This window comes from Epinephelus fuscoguttatus, linkage group LG19, assembly GCF_011397635.1.
Source record: "Epinephelus fuscoguttatus linkage group LG19, E.fuscoguttatus.final_Chr_v1".
NCBI classification, from domain to species: Eukaryota; Metazoa; Chordata; class Actinopteri; order Perciformes; family Serranidae; genus Epinephelus; species Epinephelus fuscoguttatus.
This window is the reverse complement of record NC_064770.1, coordinates 34534701-34548951: the sequence shown is the minus strand read 5'-3', so window position 1 is coordinate 34548951 and position 14251 is coordinate 34534701. Positions and strand designations below refer to the sequence as shown.

Genomic DNA, 14251 nt, shown 5'->3' with positions numbered 1-14251 from the left:
TTAGGAACATTTCAAAATTAGTCACTGGAAATACGGCAAGTTCCAGAGATGAAGTGTGAGCACTTATTTACTCTGCTGTGTCTAACCTGGTCCAGAGGAGAGTCCTTGGACAGCCGTCGTAGGCGACACTCCAAGGTGACCAGCTTGGCTTCTTTGCGTACGATCTTGATATGGAGCTCATCGCTCTTCTCCTCCAGCTCCCTGATCTGTTTGCGGTATTTGTCTTTGTCGATGAGACTCTGAGAGAATTGATGTTGGGCCTCGTCTCTGGCTCGAAAGGCCTGCAGCAGCGGAAGAGTTGAATTAAGCAACAACAGCAACAAAACATTCACATTGACAAATATAAAGAATCAGTTCGTCTGTGTGCTTTCACCTGGTCCCTCTCCTTTTCCACCTCCTCCAGCTGTGCGGTGATGGTCTCCATGCGGTTGCGATACATCTCACAGTCTTTTTGCAGTGTGGAGCACTTCAGCTCCAGATCCTCCTTTTCCTCCAGGTACTACACACACACACACACACACCACACATGGATTAATTATAGCTTACTCGACAAAGGCAGATACAGGAAGAGAAACAAAGAGGGAGAAAGAAGAAATACCAGGTTACACACACAAACAGAGGCCATTGATGGGGGTTTCTGCACAGGGTGTGTTTCACAGATGGTCTCATGGGCATTGGGCTCTCTGGTCATGGGTTTGTGTTTCCAGGGTGTGTTTTCACTTACATTTCTTTGTTTGCAGACACACTCTGTTTCACACTCACACACTTCCGAACAATCATACATTCAATCAAGGTTTCATACAAGGAACCAAGAACACTTACGTAACCTCTACACACCTACCCATATCCCTACGTTACGTTAAAGTACCAATACCACAGTTTCAAAATACTCAATTAAAGGCAAAAGTCCTGTGTTCAAAGTCCGACTCCAAAACCATGACAAATATTTTCCCTCTTCCCGCTTATAAGACTCTGTTCATGAGTAGATGCTCACTTTCTTTTGCGTCATGATACAGTTGGCAGGCGTAGTACGAAAGTTTTAGCGGTAACGTGTACTTTTGTATTTGTTCCACAATAATATGTCCCCTGTGACTGCTGTATGAGTAAAAACTGTTACTGAAACAGTGTGTAAACAGCATTTTAATGTAGTAACAGGTTGCTGTTTATCTATAATTAAGTATTTTTTAAGTATTTTTTCTCTAATATTTGATTTTATTGTGACATTTTGGACACTTAAAGTTATTTAAAGGTCTGAAAACTCTGGAGGGGAAGTTGCGCTGCAGTGAAACTGCTAACAACTCAGAGACATCTGTGACTTTGGCTAGACACCGTTTTTTTGTAACTTGTCACATGTCAAAATGGCTGAAAACCACAGATTTAATCTACAACAATGTATTGTATTTTGTGAACTCATCATAAAATTGTAATGTAAATATCTTGATCTGAAAAGGAACTAATAGCTAAAAAAATGTCAAATAAATCTGGAGTGCAATATTTCCTTCTGAAATGTAGTGACGTATAAAGTAACATACAATGGAAATACTCAAGTACAGCACAATAACCTCATTTCACTTGTGTAAATTTGTCTTGTTTCATTGCCTGCCTGTGTGTCTGTTACCTTATCTCGTAGTTCCTCTGCCTGTCGGACTTCTTCATGTAGGTTGTAGAGGCGGTTGACCAGATCCTGTCTGTCTTCTAGTGCTTCCTGTCTGTCATGTTCCAAAATGTCAAGGATGGCCTTGTCTGACGCAGGCAGTGGGCCAGGCTGTGTCATAAAGAAACACACATTGTTGGGTATGATCTGTGTATACTGGATAGTTTGAATTAAGCAGCATCAGGGGTCTTTCAAGAGAGGACTTACTTTGTCGTGACGAACCCAGGTCCCCTTTATCTATGGAGCACCTTAGCTTTGTTCAACCAATCATTTTGGTTTTTACAGTTTTGGTTCACTCTCATGATTCTAATTAACTTTATTTAGCAGATTAGCAAATTAATGCTAATATTGCTGAATGTGTAAAGAGGTGTTTGTTGGCTAACACGTTAGCATGTCAACATATTTACTGTTTTTTGCACTGACCTGAAGTGGCTAAGAAAGAATCAGTTAATGCAGGTTTAAACTGTGAGAAGACTGTAACATGTTCCCAGAGTCCTATGTCCCAGTGATCCTAAGTTCCCACGGTTCTATTTTCTAATGGTCCTAGGTTCCCATGATCCTATGTTCCCAGGGTCCTAAGTTCCCCCAGTCCCATGTTCCCAAGGTCCTAAGTTCCTATGCCTCCAGATTCTTATGTTCCCATGGTTTATGCTCCCAAGGTCCTAAGTTCCCACAGTCCCATGTTCCCAGGGTCCGAAGTTCCCAGGGCCCTATGTTTCCATGGTTCTGTGACAAAGAGTCCTAAATTCTTGGGGTCCAGTGTCCCCAGGGCCCTACCTTCCCAGGTTATATGTCCCCAGCACCCCAAGTTCCCACAGTCCTATGTCCCCAGGATCCTAAGTTCCCACTGTTGTATTTTCCAGGGGTCCTAAGTTATCCAAATCCAATGTTTCCAAGGTCCTAAGTTCCTAGGGCCCTATGCCTCCAGATTCTTATGTTCCCATGGTTTATGTTCCCAGGGTCCTAAGTTCCCAAGGCCCTAAGTTTCCATGGTCCTTTGTCCAAAGAGTTCTACATTCTTGGGGTCCAGTGTCCCCAGGGCCCTACTTTCCCTGGTTATACAGTACAGGCCAAAAGTTTGGACACACCTCCTCATTCAATGCGTTTTCTTTATTATCTTTATCATGACTATTTACATTGTAGATTCTCACTGAAGGCATCAAAACTATGAATGAACACATGTGGAGTTATGTACTTAACAAAAAAAGGTGAAATAACTGAAAACATGTTTTATATTCTAGTTTCTTCAAAATAGCCACCCTTTGCTCTGATTACTGCTTTGCACACTCTTGGCATTCTCTCCATGAGCTTCAAGAGGTAGTCACCTGAAATGGTTTCCACTTCACAGGTGTGCCTTATCAGGGTTAATTAGTGGAATTTCTTGCTTTATCAATGGGGTTGGGACCATCAGTTGTGTTGTGCAGAAGTCAGGTTAATACACAGCCGACAGCCCTATTGGACAACTGTTAAAATTCATATTATGGCAAGAACCAATCAGCTAACTAAAGAAAAACCAGTGGCCATCATTACTTTAAGAAATGAAGGTCAGTCAGTCCGGAAAATTGCAAAAACTTTAAATGTGTCCTCAAGTGGAGTCGCAAAAACCATCAAGCGCTACAACGAAACTGGCACACGTGAGGACCGACCCAGGAAAGGAAGACCAAGAGTCACCTCTGCTTCTGAGGATAAGTTCATCCGAGTCACCAGCCTCAGAAATCGCAAGTTAACAGCAGCTCAGATCAGAGACCAGATGAATGCCACACAGAGTTCTAGCAGCAGACCCATCTCTAGAACAACTGTTAAGAGGAGACTGCGCGAATCAGGCCTTCATGGTCAAATAGCTGCTAGGAAAGCACTGCTAAGGAGAGGCAACAAGCAGAAGAGATTTGTTTGGGCCAAGAAACACAAGGAATGGACATTAGACCAGTGGAAATCTGTGCTTTGGTCTGATGAGTCCAAATTTGACATCTTTGGTTCCAACCGCCGTGTCTTTGTGAGACGCAGAAAAGGTGAACGGATGGATTCCACATGCCTGGTTCCCACTGTGAAGCATGGAGGAGGAGGTGTGATGGTGTGGGGGTGTTTTGCTGGTGACACTGTTGGGGATTTATTCAAAATTGAAGGCACACTGAACCAGCATGGCTACCACAGCATCCTGCAGCGACATGCCATCCCATTCAGTTTGCGTTTAGTTGGACGATCATTTATTTTTCAACAGGACAATGACCCCAAACACACCTCCAGGCTGTGTAAGGGCTATTTGACCAAGAAGGAGAGTGATGGAGTGCTGCGGCAGATGACCTGGCCTCCACAGTCACCGGACCTGAACCCAATCGAGATGGTTTGGGGTGAGCTGGACCGCAGAGTGAAGGCAAAGGGGCCAACAAGTGCTAAACACCTCTGGGAACTCCTTCAAGACTGTTGGAAAACCATTTCAGGTGACTACCTCTTGAAGCTCATGGAGAGAATGCCAAGAGTGTGCAAAGCAGTAATCAGAGCAAAGGGTGGCTATTTTGAAGAAACTAGAATATAAAACATGTTTTCAGTTATTTCACCTTTTTTTGTTAAGTACATAACTCCACATGTGTTCATTCATAGTTTTGATGCCTTCAGTGAGAATCTACAATGTAAATAGTCATGAAAATAAAGAAAACGCATTGAATGAGGAGGTGTGTCCAAACTTTTGGCCTGTACTGTATGTCCCCAGCACCCCAAGTTCCCACGGTCCTATGTCCCCAGGATCCTATGTTCCCACTGTTGTATTTTCCAGAGGTCCTAAGTTACCCAAGTCCTATGTTTCCAAGGTCCTAAGTTCCTAGGGTCCTATGCCTCCAGCAGATTCTTATGTTCCCATGGTTTATGTTCCCAGAGTCCTAAGTTCCCACTGTTGTATTTTCCAGGGGTCCTAAGTTCCCATTGTCCTATGTTTCCACAGTCCTAAGTTTCCACAGGTCTATGTTCCCATGGCCCTATGTCCCCAGGGTCCTAAGCTCTGAGGGTCCTATGTAGCTTGATATACACCCACATTGTAAGATACTGGTTAGGGCTAGCTTCACAGTTCAAATTGCAAAAGAAAGAAGGTATATGGACATTTCAAATGCAGTTTGAATGGTAAAAGCTGTTCTGTCACGGTGGAGATATCAATGTCTCAAGTCAAGAAAACTGTCCTGCCCACCAACTTAAGGACGTAGATTTCAGGGAGTACAATATCAACTCTAGGTAGGTGATTTAAACACATTAACGTTGAGATCTGTGCTATAGCTGAGGGATGGTTTGTTCCTGGCCCACCAGACAATGTCTTATATTGCTTATCAATCCCTGTGTGTTTTAGGCAGGCCATACCTGTATGATGGACTGTAGCTCCTGTAGTTTGATCTTGAGCATTTCATTCTCTCTTTCTAGCTCAAAGATCTGCTCTCTCTTTGGCCGGTTCTCAATGTCGTTCTTCAGCTTGAGACTCTGCCTCCTCTCCATCTTACACTCTTCCTCCACCTTGTTCAGCTTGTGCTTTAGCTGATCAACCTATACACACAGTGAGAACACATAATGAGTTTCTTAGATACACAATGTAATGACAGTGTTTTTGCGCATTAATATGTCGATCAGTACCTCTAGCTGCAGGTCTCGGCTCCTCATCACAGCCATGTTCTTCTCCTCGCTCAGCGTGGCGTACCTCATGGCCAGTTTGTAGTTTTCATCCTTCACTCTCAGAAGTTCGTCACTGTAGGCGTTCCTTTCCTCTCTCAACTTGTTGTTCCCTGGAGAACAAAGCTTAGTCATTAATACAGTCATACATGAGTGTGATGTCCGGGACTTTTTGATGGAAAGCAGCTGTCAGTTTTAGCATAACTGCAAAACATATGAAAATATTATGCTTATTGATAAATACAGAGAACTTATTTACATGGAACACCAAAGATTTACATATACATCTTATCTTACTTTAAAAGATCAAAAATCATATAAATAAATTCTGTAAATACATAAATGAACAGAACTTAGAGAAATGAACTTAAATGTAACTCATTATTATAAAATAATATTTCATCATTAATTGTCATAATAACAACATCATTTATTTTATAATGTCACTATTTATTTAATGACATTTTTTATTTCATAATGTCACTTTTTGTCATAATGTCACTTTTTGTTTTTAATGACAGTGGTTATGTTTCGCTCACTCTCACCTGTAGGGATGTCCTCTAATAGTCGACCAAACGTTAGTCAACAAAAAGGTCATTATTAGGCGAAATTTCATTGATTACTTAAAAATAACAAACGTGAAAGTCTATTAGGAGCCACAGGAGTCACATTACAAACCAATCACAGCCGACAGATATCTTTCTCTTCTTCTGTAAATATTCAGTCTGATAAATACGGAGGAGCTGATCATGTTAGCGCATGGCTACCCAGAGCTTTACATCTGTCCCACAGACGATACGTCTACACACTTATAAACAGCTCCTGGAGGAAGATCAGCTCTGCACTCAGGACTTAAGGTAAATTGGCTCTACGGTGCTTGTTGGGTTGCTTAGTAACCTCAGACCCAACCTGCCGCTGCGCTCTTGAGAGCTGACATGAAAGTTGCACCCTGTGCCTTACCTCCCGTTTCCTAAGTCGTTGAAGACAAAGCATGTGTACAGCCCCTAATAAGAAACTGTAAATTGTGAAGACAATAAAGCCTCCACAAAAATAGCATTTCAAATCTTGTGTGTGATTTATCCTGGCTTCATATTGCAGAGCAAATCTCTGCTCGTCGCTTGGCTAATTTATACAATGTAAAATGTGATAGACTTGTGCTAATAACATTAGCATTATATATTTGTTTAGAAAATGTGTTTAGTATTAGACAGTTGTTAAGTCAGTTACCCTTGTGAGTTGCAATGGAGCTAAATTATGTATTGTTAGCTTTGTTAAATGTTGCTATTCCCTAGGGTTACATGAGAGAAGGAAAAGATCACCGGCCGCTAGGCTAATTTATATACTGTAAATGCCATAGGCTTGTGCTAATAACATTAGCATGTGTTATTTGTGGGGTAAATGTGTCCAGATAAAGACAAGTGTTTGTCTGTGAATGCTGCGAGTTATAGTGAAGCTGATTTGTCTCTATTAAGCCATGTTTAATGTTTGTTTAATGTGTGTTTTGAGTCAACTAAACTTTACAGCAGAGACCCCTGCCGCCAACTAGTGTTCTGGAGGTGTAACTGCAGGGAGACCCAGATACATTTGGGTCACACTGGGAGAAGGAGTTTAAAAAACAGGATAATTTGCTAAAATTGGGATTGCTGGTATAACAGAGTTTGTATTGTATGTAATTCCACTTGCTATTATTGCTATACTGTGATAGTCATGCACTTACGTAGGTATGTGGATATACCTGTGTTACTGGCTCACCAGCCTGAAAATGGAGGAAATCTGAAAAGACTACATTATCAGTGTCAATGGAGCACAGCTGTGTTGTTGTCAGACCCTGGTCTGAGCTGGCCAGAGGCTACGTTATGACTGCCTAGTCTGCGTCCACGGGCAGTCTGCGTACTTTTGCAGGTCGGCTGTTATCAGGGCGGGTAGGGCAGTGTGAAAGCAGCTTTTGAAAAAGTATAAAAAAGACATCTTTATATTTGGACAAAGGTTTTAGGAGGGACAGATGCCATTTTAGATTAGATTTAAGATTTTGCGAATTCACCCTGACAAGGAAATTTGCAACAAAGTTGCCATGCCAGTATCTTCCTCATTTGGGTGTTCACCAAAACACTGTCAGAGAAACATGAGTTGACTGCTGGCCTGAAAAGTATTCACAGATTATTTTCAGCTCTTGTTTAAACGTGAATGTACTTGATGCACCAGCTGCAGGTTTCAACTACACAGGACATGATACCACAGTGAACTAGTTTCATGAGTAGGCTTTGGCAGACAACGTGATAGGCAGCCTTAATAAACTCAACTGTGGTGCACCAAGCAGGGTAAACCAAGCATGTGTGGTGGGGTAGCAGTTTCAGTTAATAGTGGTGTATTTTTGGTATGAATAAACCATTTGACACGGAGAATCTATCAATAGGGATGTTAAATTCTCTTATGGGGAGAATGCAGTGCAGAAACACAGATAGAGAGGAGCTTGCATGTCATGATCATGGGCCGCAGGAGCAGGATGGCTAGGGGGGCTGAGGACTGGGTAGCTTTCGGGGTCAGATATATTTTATGTATATTTTATGAGCTCAATACTGATATATCAGTAATATAGGCCTATGTCTGATACAGTGAATAAAGAAATAAATTATGCCGCCCCTTCTTTGGTGTTCCATGGTCCCTGTGTCATGATCAGAGCATATGTAAAATAATAACGTGTATTTTTACTCTGTTGGAAGGCCTGAAGCTCCTGATTGGCCAACCGTAGCTTCTTCTGCTCGTCCTCCAAGGTGCAGTTCTTCCTGCTGAGCTCAACATGCTGCAGGGTCTTCACTTTGGACTGCTGCTGCAGCTTCATCACTTCATTCATCAGGAACTGGGTTAGACCCTCATGGCCCTCCTCCACTACAGCGGGAGACAGACAGCAGGGGTGAGGCGAGAGGAGGAGAAAAAAGACACAGCACAGAGTGTAACGTACCATATATAGATATTACACCATCATTGAGGTGCAAGCTGATTTGGTTTAATCTCAGATTCTAACCTCAACCAGCAGATGTATGAAAAGTTTTGTAGTGTTCCTCCCTGAGCAGAGCTACAAAACCAGCTTTACAACTGGCAGTTAAATGTGTTTCTTTTTCATAAAATTTATTCAAGATTGCATATGATGATCAGCTTGTTTCTTCACTTAAGGTCGCATACACTACACTGTTGCCTGACATGCACCTTCCCAGAAATGTAACTACACGATGTAGTGACAGACAGCTGTGATTGGTCCACTTGGTAGCATCGTAATTCCTCCTGCACATTTCCAGTTGCTCCTTTTTCTCCGTGAACATGGGCCAAATCAAGGAGAGGTTAACTGAGGAAACCTGTTAATATGCAGGCTGTATTTCTACAACTTGTCTTCACCATGTGACGAAGACTGCTAGATGACAGGACATTCATGGAAGGAGATTTCCACAAACATAGGTGTGGATGTCATCACAATCGGCAGGAAAATGTGGGCATTGTACGTGTCTGCAAATCACAGATATGTTTCATTTGGATGTTATTATGTCGCGGACACGTCAACTTGTTTCCACAATGTAGTGGTTAACATGTTGTTAGGTTTAGACCAAAAAAACAACTTGGTTATGGTTAGGAAAAGATTATGTTTTGGCTTAAAATTCTCAGTTTTGGTGGCATAATAATGCAGCAAGGCTTTGGTAACAACCGGTTTTGTTGTTTATTGGTCTCAAACAGTTGTCTGCAGCTTGGCAGGCATCTCACCTAGGTGGCACGCCATCCCCCATCCCCTCCACCTCCTGATGACAAAGTCAGCTCATGTACTGAGTCACTTGAGAAATGTTGAAATGATTCGCATGAAACGTGCAACTGTAACATATTTGTGGTTCCAAGAAATGTACAATGCCAGCCTTGTCTTCTGGCGACTGGGCTGGACTCCAACATGATCTGCTCAGTTTCAGTTAAAATTGTTTCCATGCATGTCTGCATCCAAAGGTGTGTGTCTTACCTACGATGGTGGAGAAGCGTCGTGTGGGATCCTTTCCTGTGACCAGCTTGTACAGGTCAGGGTAGTAAAATTCAAGACTCTCAAGAAACGCCACATACCCCCGCTCTCCTTTAGTGTGGAGGATGTCAAGTAGACGACCTGATAGAGGATGGATCAACATATTTTGAGATTAGGAGGTTAAGAGGGTGACAAAACAATTGTGTGAAGCACAACATGACTACACAAATGTGTACACATCCCTCTACCCACTTGTGCGGTTTGCTTTGCAGAGCAGTAGCATGGAGTTGAGGATCTCATCCTCGTCCTGCTCATCCAGGACTTTGCACTGGCGGAGGTAGGGGGTGAGCTTCGCCGGGGAGATGACACGACACAGCTCGTAACGTTTGCCATCCACCTTCTCCCACAGCGCCTCCACATCGTCACATGTCCCGTTTTCCATCTCATACACCCTGAAAAAAAGAGAAGCTTTTGTTTATGTCATTTTGCATCATCACAACTGAATCAAAGAGACGCAGATGAGTGTGTGTGTGTGTGTGTGTGTGTGTGTGTGTGTGTAGGCTGGCATATTTCAAGTATATTAATATTGACTGTTGGTGGAGAAATCAGCACCTGTGCTTGATCTCTGGTACATTTCTCTTGTGATATTCAAACACTGACACAAAGTGGTGATTGCAAAGAAAGCAGGAACATACGTGATTTTTTGGGGGGTTCTGAGGAACCACAAAGGTCATATCTAAGTTTACATGTGGTTAGGTGTCTATGACGTAGGGAGATAAACCAAAATTTAAAAACACAATCTGTTCTGGGGCTTTTTAGCCATGCTATTTCAGAGAGTTTTATCCTCTTCCTGTGTCGAGGGGAAGCAGGTTCAGGTTGTCACGGTCACACAGTTAAAGACCTAGTTTGACATTCTGGGAAACACGTTTATCTATTTTCCTTTTGAGGTGCTATCAGGCAGATTTTGTCACCTTTAAACTGAGCCAGGCTAGCTGTTTCACCCTGTTCATGCTACGCTAGGCTAACTGGCTGCTGGATTTAGTTTCATATTTACTGTACAGCAGAAGTGTGGACTCAAGACACATGACTTGGACTCAAGTCAGACTCAAGTCACCAATTTGATGACTTTAGACCAACAAAATCAAACTATTTGTTACTCGACTTGGACTTTGACACCAATGAGTTGTGACTTCACTTGGACTTTAGCTTTTTGACAATATTAATGCTATTCATCCCCAGCAAGTTGATGCTAAATCCCCCAGATTGACTTATTCTGAACAAATCCAACAGCATCCAATAAAGCTGCAGGACAGAACAATGATGAGCTAATGTTAAATTACTGAGCGCCAGTTGGAAAAACTGACTTCAAAGATAATTTTGTTTACATACAATAACTACACAGTGTTCACCAAAAAAACTAATTTAGGTATATAAAACATGTGGGTCAAAAAATACAGACAAAAACGCAACAACTTCCAACTCTGTTCGACATTTAAAGTTGCACAAAGAATGCCAAGCTGTTAGCTAGTGCTTAGCTAACGTTACCTCAACAGCTAAGTAACATTTTAAAGGAGCAGTGTGTAACATTTAGGGCATTTAATGGTATCTAGCAGCGAGGATTGCAGAAATTAACTCAACAAATTGAGGTATAGAAACGTGTGGGTTGGAATACAGACAAAACGCAACAATTTCCAACTTTGTTAGACATTTGAAGTTGCACAAAGAATGCTTACCTGTTAATCTAACGTTAGCTGGTGCTTACAGTTAACATTAAGTAACGTTTCAAAGGAGCAGTGTGTAACATTTAGGGCACTGCATGGCATCTAGCAGTGAGGATTGCAGATTATAACTCAATAAATTGAGATATAAAACGTGTGGTTTTGAAAAATACAGGTGAAACGCAACAACTTCCAACTCTGTTCGACATTTAAGGTTGTACAAAGAATGCTAAGCTGAGGCTAGCTTATGCTTAGCCAACATTAGCTCAACAGCTAAGTACCGTTTTAAAGGTGCAGTGTGTAGGATTTAAGTGGATAGTTTGGCAGAAATGGAATATAATATAAAAAGTATGTTTTCTTTAATTTATAATCACCTGAAAATAAGAATTTTTGTGTTTTCGTTCCCTTCAAATGAGACATTTATATCTACATAGGGAGAGGGTCCACGTCCATTGAGTCTGCCATGTTGCATTGCCATCTTTCTACAGAAGCCCAGAATGGACAAAACGAACACTGGCTCTAGAAAGGGCCATTCCTGTTCTCACATTTTTGTGTCAGCCACCATAGTTCGCAGCCTCTCTGCCATGAGAGCTTTGGAAAAACTCTGGGTCTGTTTGTTTTGGAGAGGAAGAGACCTCTGGATAATTTGGCTCCCGTTAAAACCTCCTGAACAACCAGGAGAAGTTTTAGCTGGTTGTAATCTGCAATCCTCCCCACGAGATAAATCCCCCTAAATCTTACACACTGGCCCTTTAAAGGAGCAGCATGGGACATTTAGGGCATTTAATGGCATCTTGCAGTGAGGATTGCAGATTATAACTCAATAAATTAAAGTATATAAAACGTGTGGGTCGAAAAATACAGACATGACGCAACAACTTCCAACTTTGTTCGACATTTAAAGTTGGACAAAGAATGCTAAGCTGAGGCTAACATGAACTGTTAAGCAAACGTTGGCCTCAGCTTAGCATTCTTTAGCTGTTAAGCTAAAGTTAGCCAATGCTTAGCTAATGTTAGCTTAACGCTGAGTAACATTTTAAAGGAGCAGTGTGTAATATTTAAGGGGTCCATGTCATTGGTCTCACAGCCCATTAGTCCGACGGTCCGTGGTGCTGAATGGCTCCTGGCGGGCGAAGCAGGCTCACAACTTATGTGTTTGCCACTTTCTTTTTTATTTTAACCCACACCATGATCTTTTCCTAACCCTAACCAAGTGGTGTTTGTGCCTAAACCTAACCAGACCATAACCACAGGGCATCATGATGATTTCGGAAACATCGAAACAATGGGTTTAATATGGTCGGAACAATGGGATGTTGAACCAATGGGCTGTCGGACCAATAGGCAGTTCCCATATTTAAGGGGATTTAATGGCATCTTGCAGATTACAACCATCTGAAACTTCCCCCCTGTTTAAGAGGTTTTTACCATGTCCGCAGAGGTTTCTTACTCCTCTCCGCTCCTCTCTTTCAAATCAGTGCTTTTCAATGCTGTTTAGCTTGTTGGCCCCAGGCCGCTAGCCCAGCACCAGCTAATGTGTGCTCACCTTTTTTCTCTTATAACTTAAGACCCAGACGTTCGGGAGGTTTTTACCTGCACCAAATTATCCACAAAGGTCTCTTCCTCTCGAAAATACACTCACCCAATGATTTAAACTGGTAAAAACGCTGAATACAGGAGTTTCACTTTAAATAATGGAGGTTTTTCTAACGCAGAAGGGCTGCCAGCTATGGTGGTTGACCCAAAAACATGAATGGTCCTATCTAGTGCCAGTGTTGTAGAAACATGACGTATTCAATGGACAAGGACCCGCTCCCTATGTAGACATTAACGCTCATTCTAAGGTAACAAAAACACAACAATTCTTATTTTCAGTTATTAAACACTACATATTTCTGCAAATATTTCCCCCTCAATCCCAAACACTGGATGTTTAACTAATAACTGCAATTTCTAAAAAACATTTAGGATTTTTGGTCATTTAATATTTTTCTTATATTGAAGAGCACATTAAGACTAGTTCAGGACTCGAAACTCATTAGGACGTTGGACTTGACTTTGGACTTGAGACTTGTAAGATAATGACTTGATCCCATCTCTGTTGCACAAACACCAGTGGAGCTGTACCGAATACCAGTTTTGGGGCATCGAAGTTTCATGGAGGAATATTTGCGATTAATCACAGCTTCGTGGGGGTGATCAAAGACAAGACATATTTTGAAACATCACTTTTCTGTCATTGCACCTAAAATAACATGACAATTAGCCACGTTGCTAGCATGCAGGTTGCTTGAAATTACTTTGCACAAAGGCTCAGCTGTTACTCAGTTTTCAGGTGATTTGCCAAGCTGATTTTGAATTTGTGATATGCCAGTTTCCTTTAGCACTTCCACATGCTTGATCTTTTAGACATCTTGCTAGTATATTTATAATATGGTCAAACTGTTGGAGTCACAAAACTTGGCCTATCGTTAAGTTTGTCCTTGTCTGAGGATAACTAATAATTAATATTGATGCATACTGAATTATGCTGGATTGCTGTTTCTTAATTTATGGGCAATCTGGGATGTTTGGAGCATTCAAATATTGATTTTGACATCACTTACCATGGCAGCAACTGAAGCTTCACAGCATTGAGGTAACCCCTAGACACGAGTATTATCTATCTTCTTGGCAAGAAAGCCAGTTGTCATTGTTGCCATGCCAGCATTAGCTTTATTTTTAACTGACTCACTTCTCATGATATGATCATTGATAATTATCTGCAGAACAAGCATGTGAGGCTTAATGAAGTATAACAACACAGCCTCAGAGTGAAGCTCTGGGTCCCACACACTCTCCACTTCATCCGTTTCCCTCATAAACAACATAAACTTTAACCAACTGACGTCTTTCCATTTAATCTCCTTTTTTTTTAACTTTTCCAGAGACATATTTCGACTCTTTTTTATCTGCGTCTCACTCCCACTTGATTTCCTCTCTCTTTTATCATTTCACACACACACACACACACACACACAAACACGCGCGCTGTCCATGCATCTCTGGGATTTGCATGCCGTGTGGCCACGTGGGTGTTATCCTACAATTCTGCTTTGTGACTTGCAGCCTACAGTTAGGCAAATCGATGCTATTCAATGCCATTACTCATGTAAACACACACACACACTTTTGCATACAACTGTAATCTGCACCGTGCATGTTAAAGTTTACACATATACAGACATGTGCTGGTTTACTAAG

The 14251-nt window shown here is 41.7% G+C and overlaps 1 protein-coding gene across 4 annotated transcripts in view; it reads right to left on the bottom strand.

Annotated features, from left to right (window-relative positions):
• The window catches only part of card11 (caspase recruitment domain family, member 11), a 40192-nt gene that overhangs the window by 18722 nt on the left and 7219 nt on the right, over window positions 1-14251 (bottom strand). For 2 of the 4 annotated variants that reach the window (XM_049560662.1, XM_049560661.1), the window contains exons 2-9: window positions 9543-9742; window positions 9294-9431; window positions 8009-8185; window positions 5264-5412; window positions 4997-5176; window positions 1619-1765; window positions 374-499; window positions 87-281 (exon numbers count right to left, since the gene is read on the bottom strand). In XM_049560662.1, the coding sequence (XP_049416619.1) occupies window positions 87-281; window positions 374-499; window positions 1619-1765; window positions 4997-5176; window positions 5264-5412; window positions 8009-8185; window positions 9294-9431; window positions 9543-9732 (1302 nt within the window). In that variant the 5' untranslated portion in view covers window positions 9733-9742. Of the gene's footprint in view, window positions 1-86; window positions 282-373; window positions 500-1618; window positions 1766-4996; window positions 5177-5263; window positions 5413-8008; window positions 8186-9293; window positions 9432-9542; window positions 9759-14251 lie in introns of all 4 variants that reach the window. The other 2 variants (XM_049560663.1, XM_049560664.1) reach the window with 2 other exon arrangements.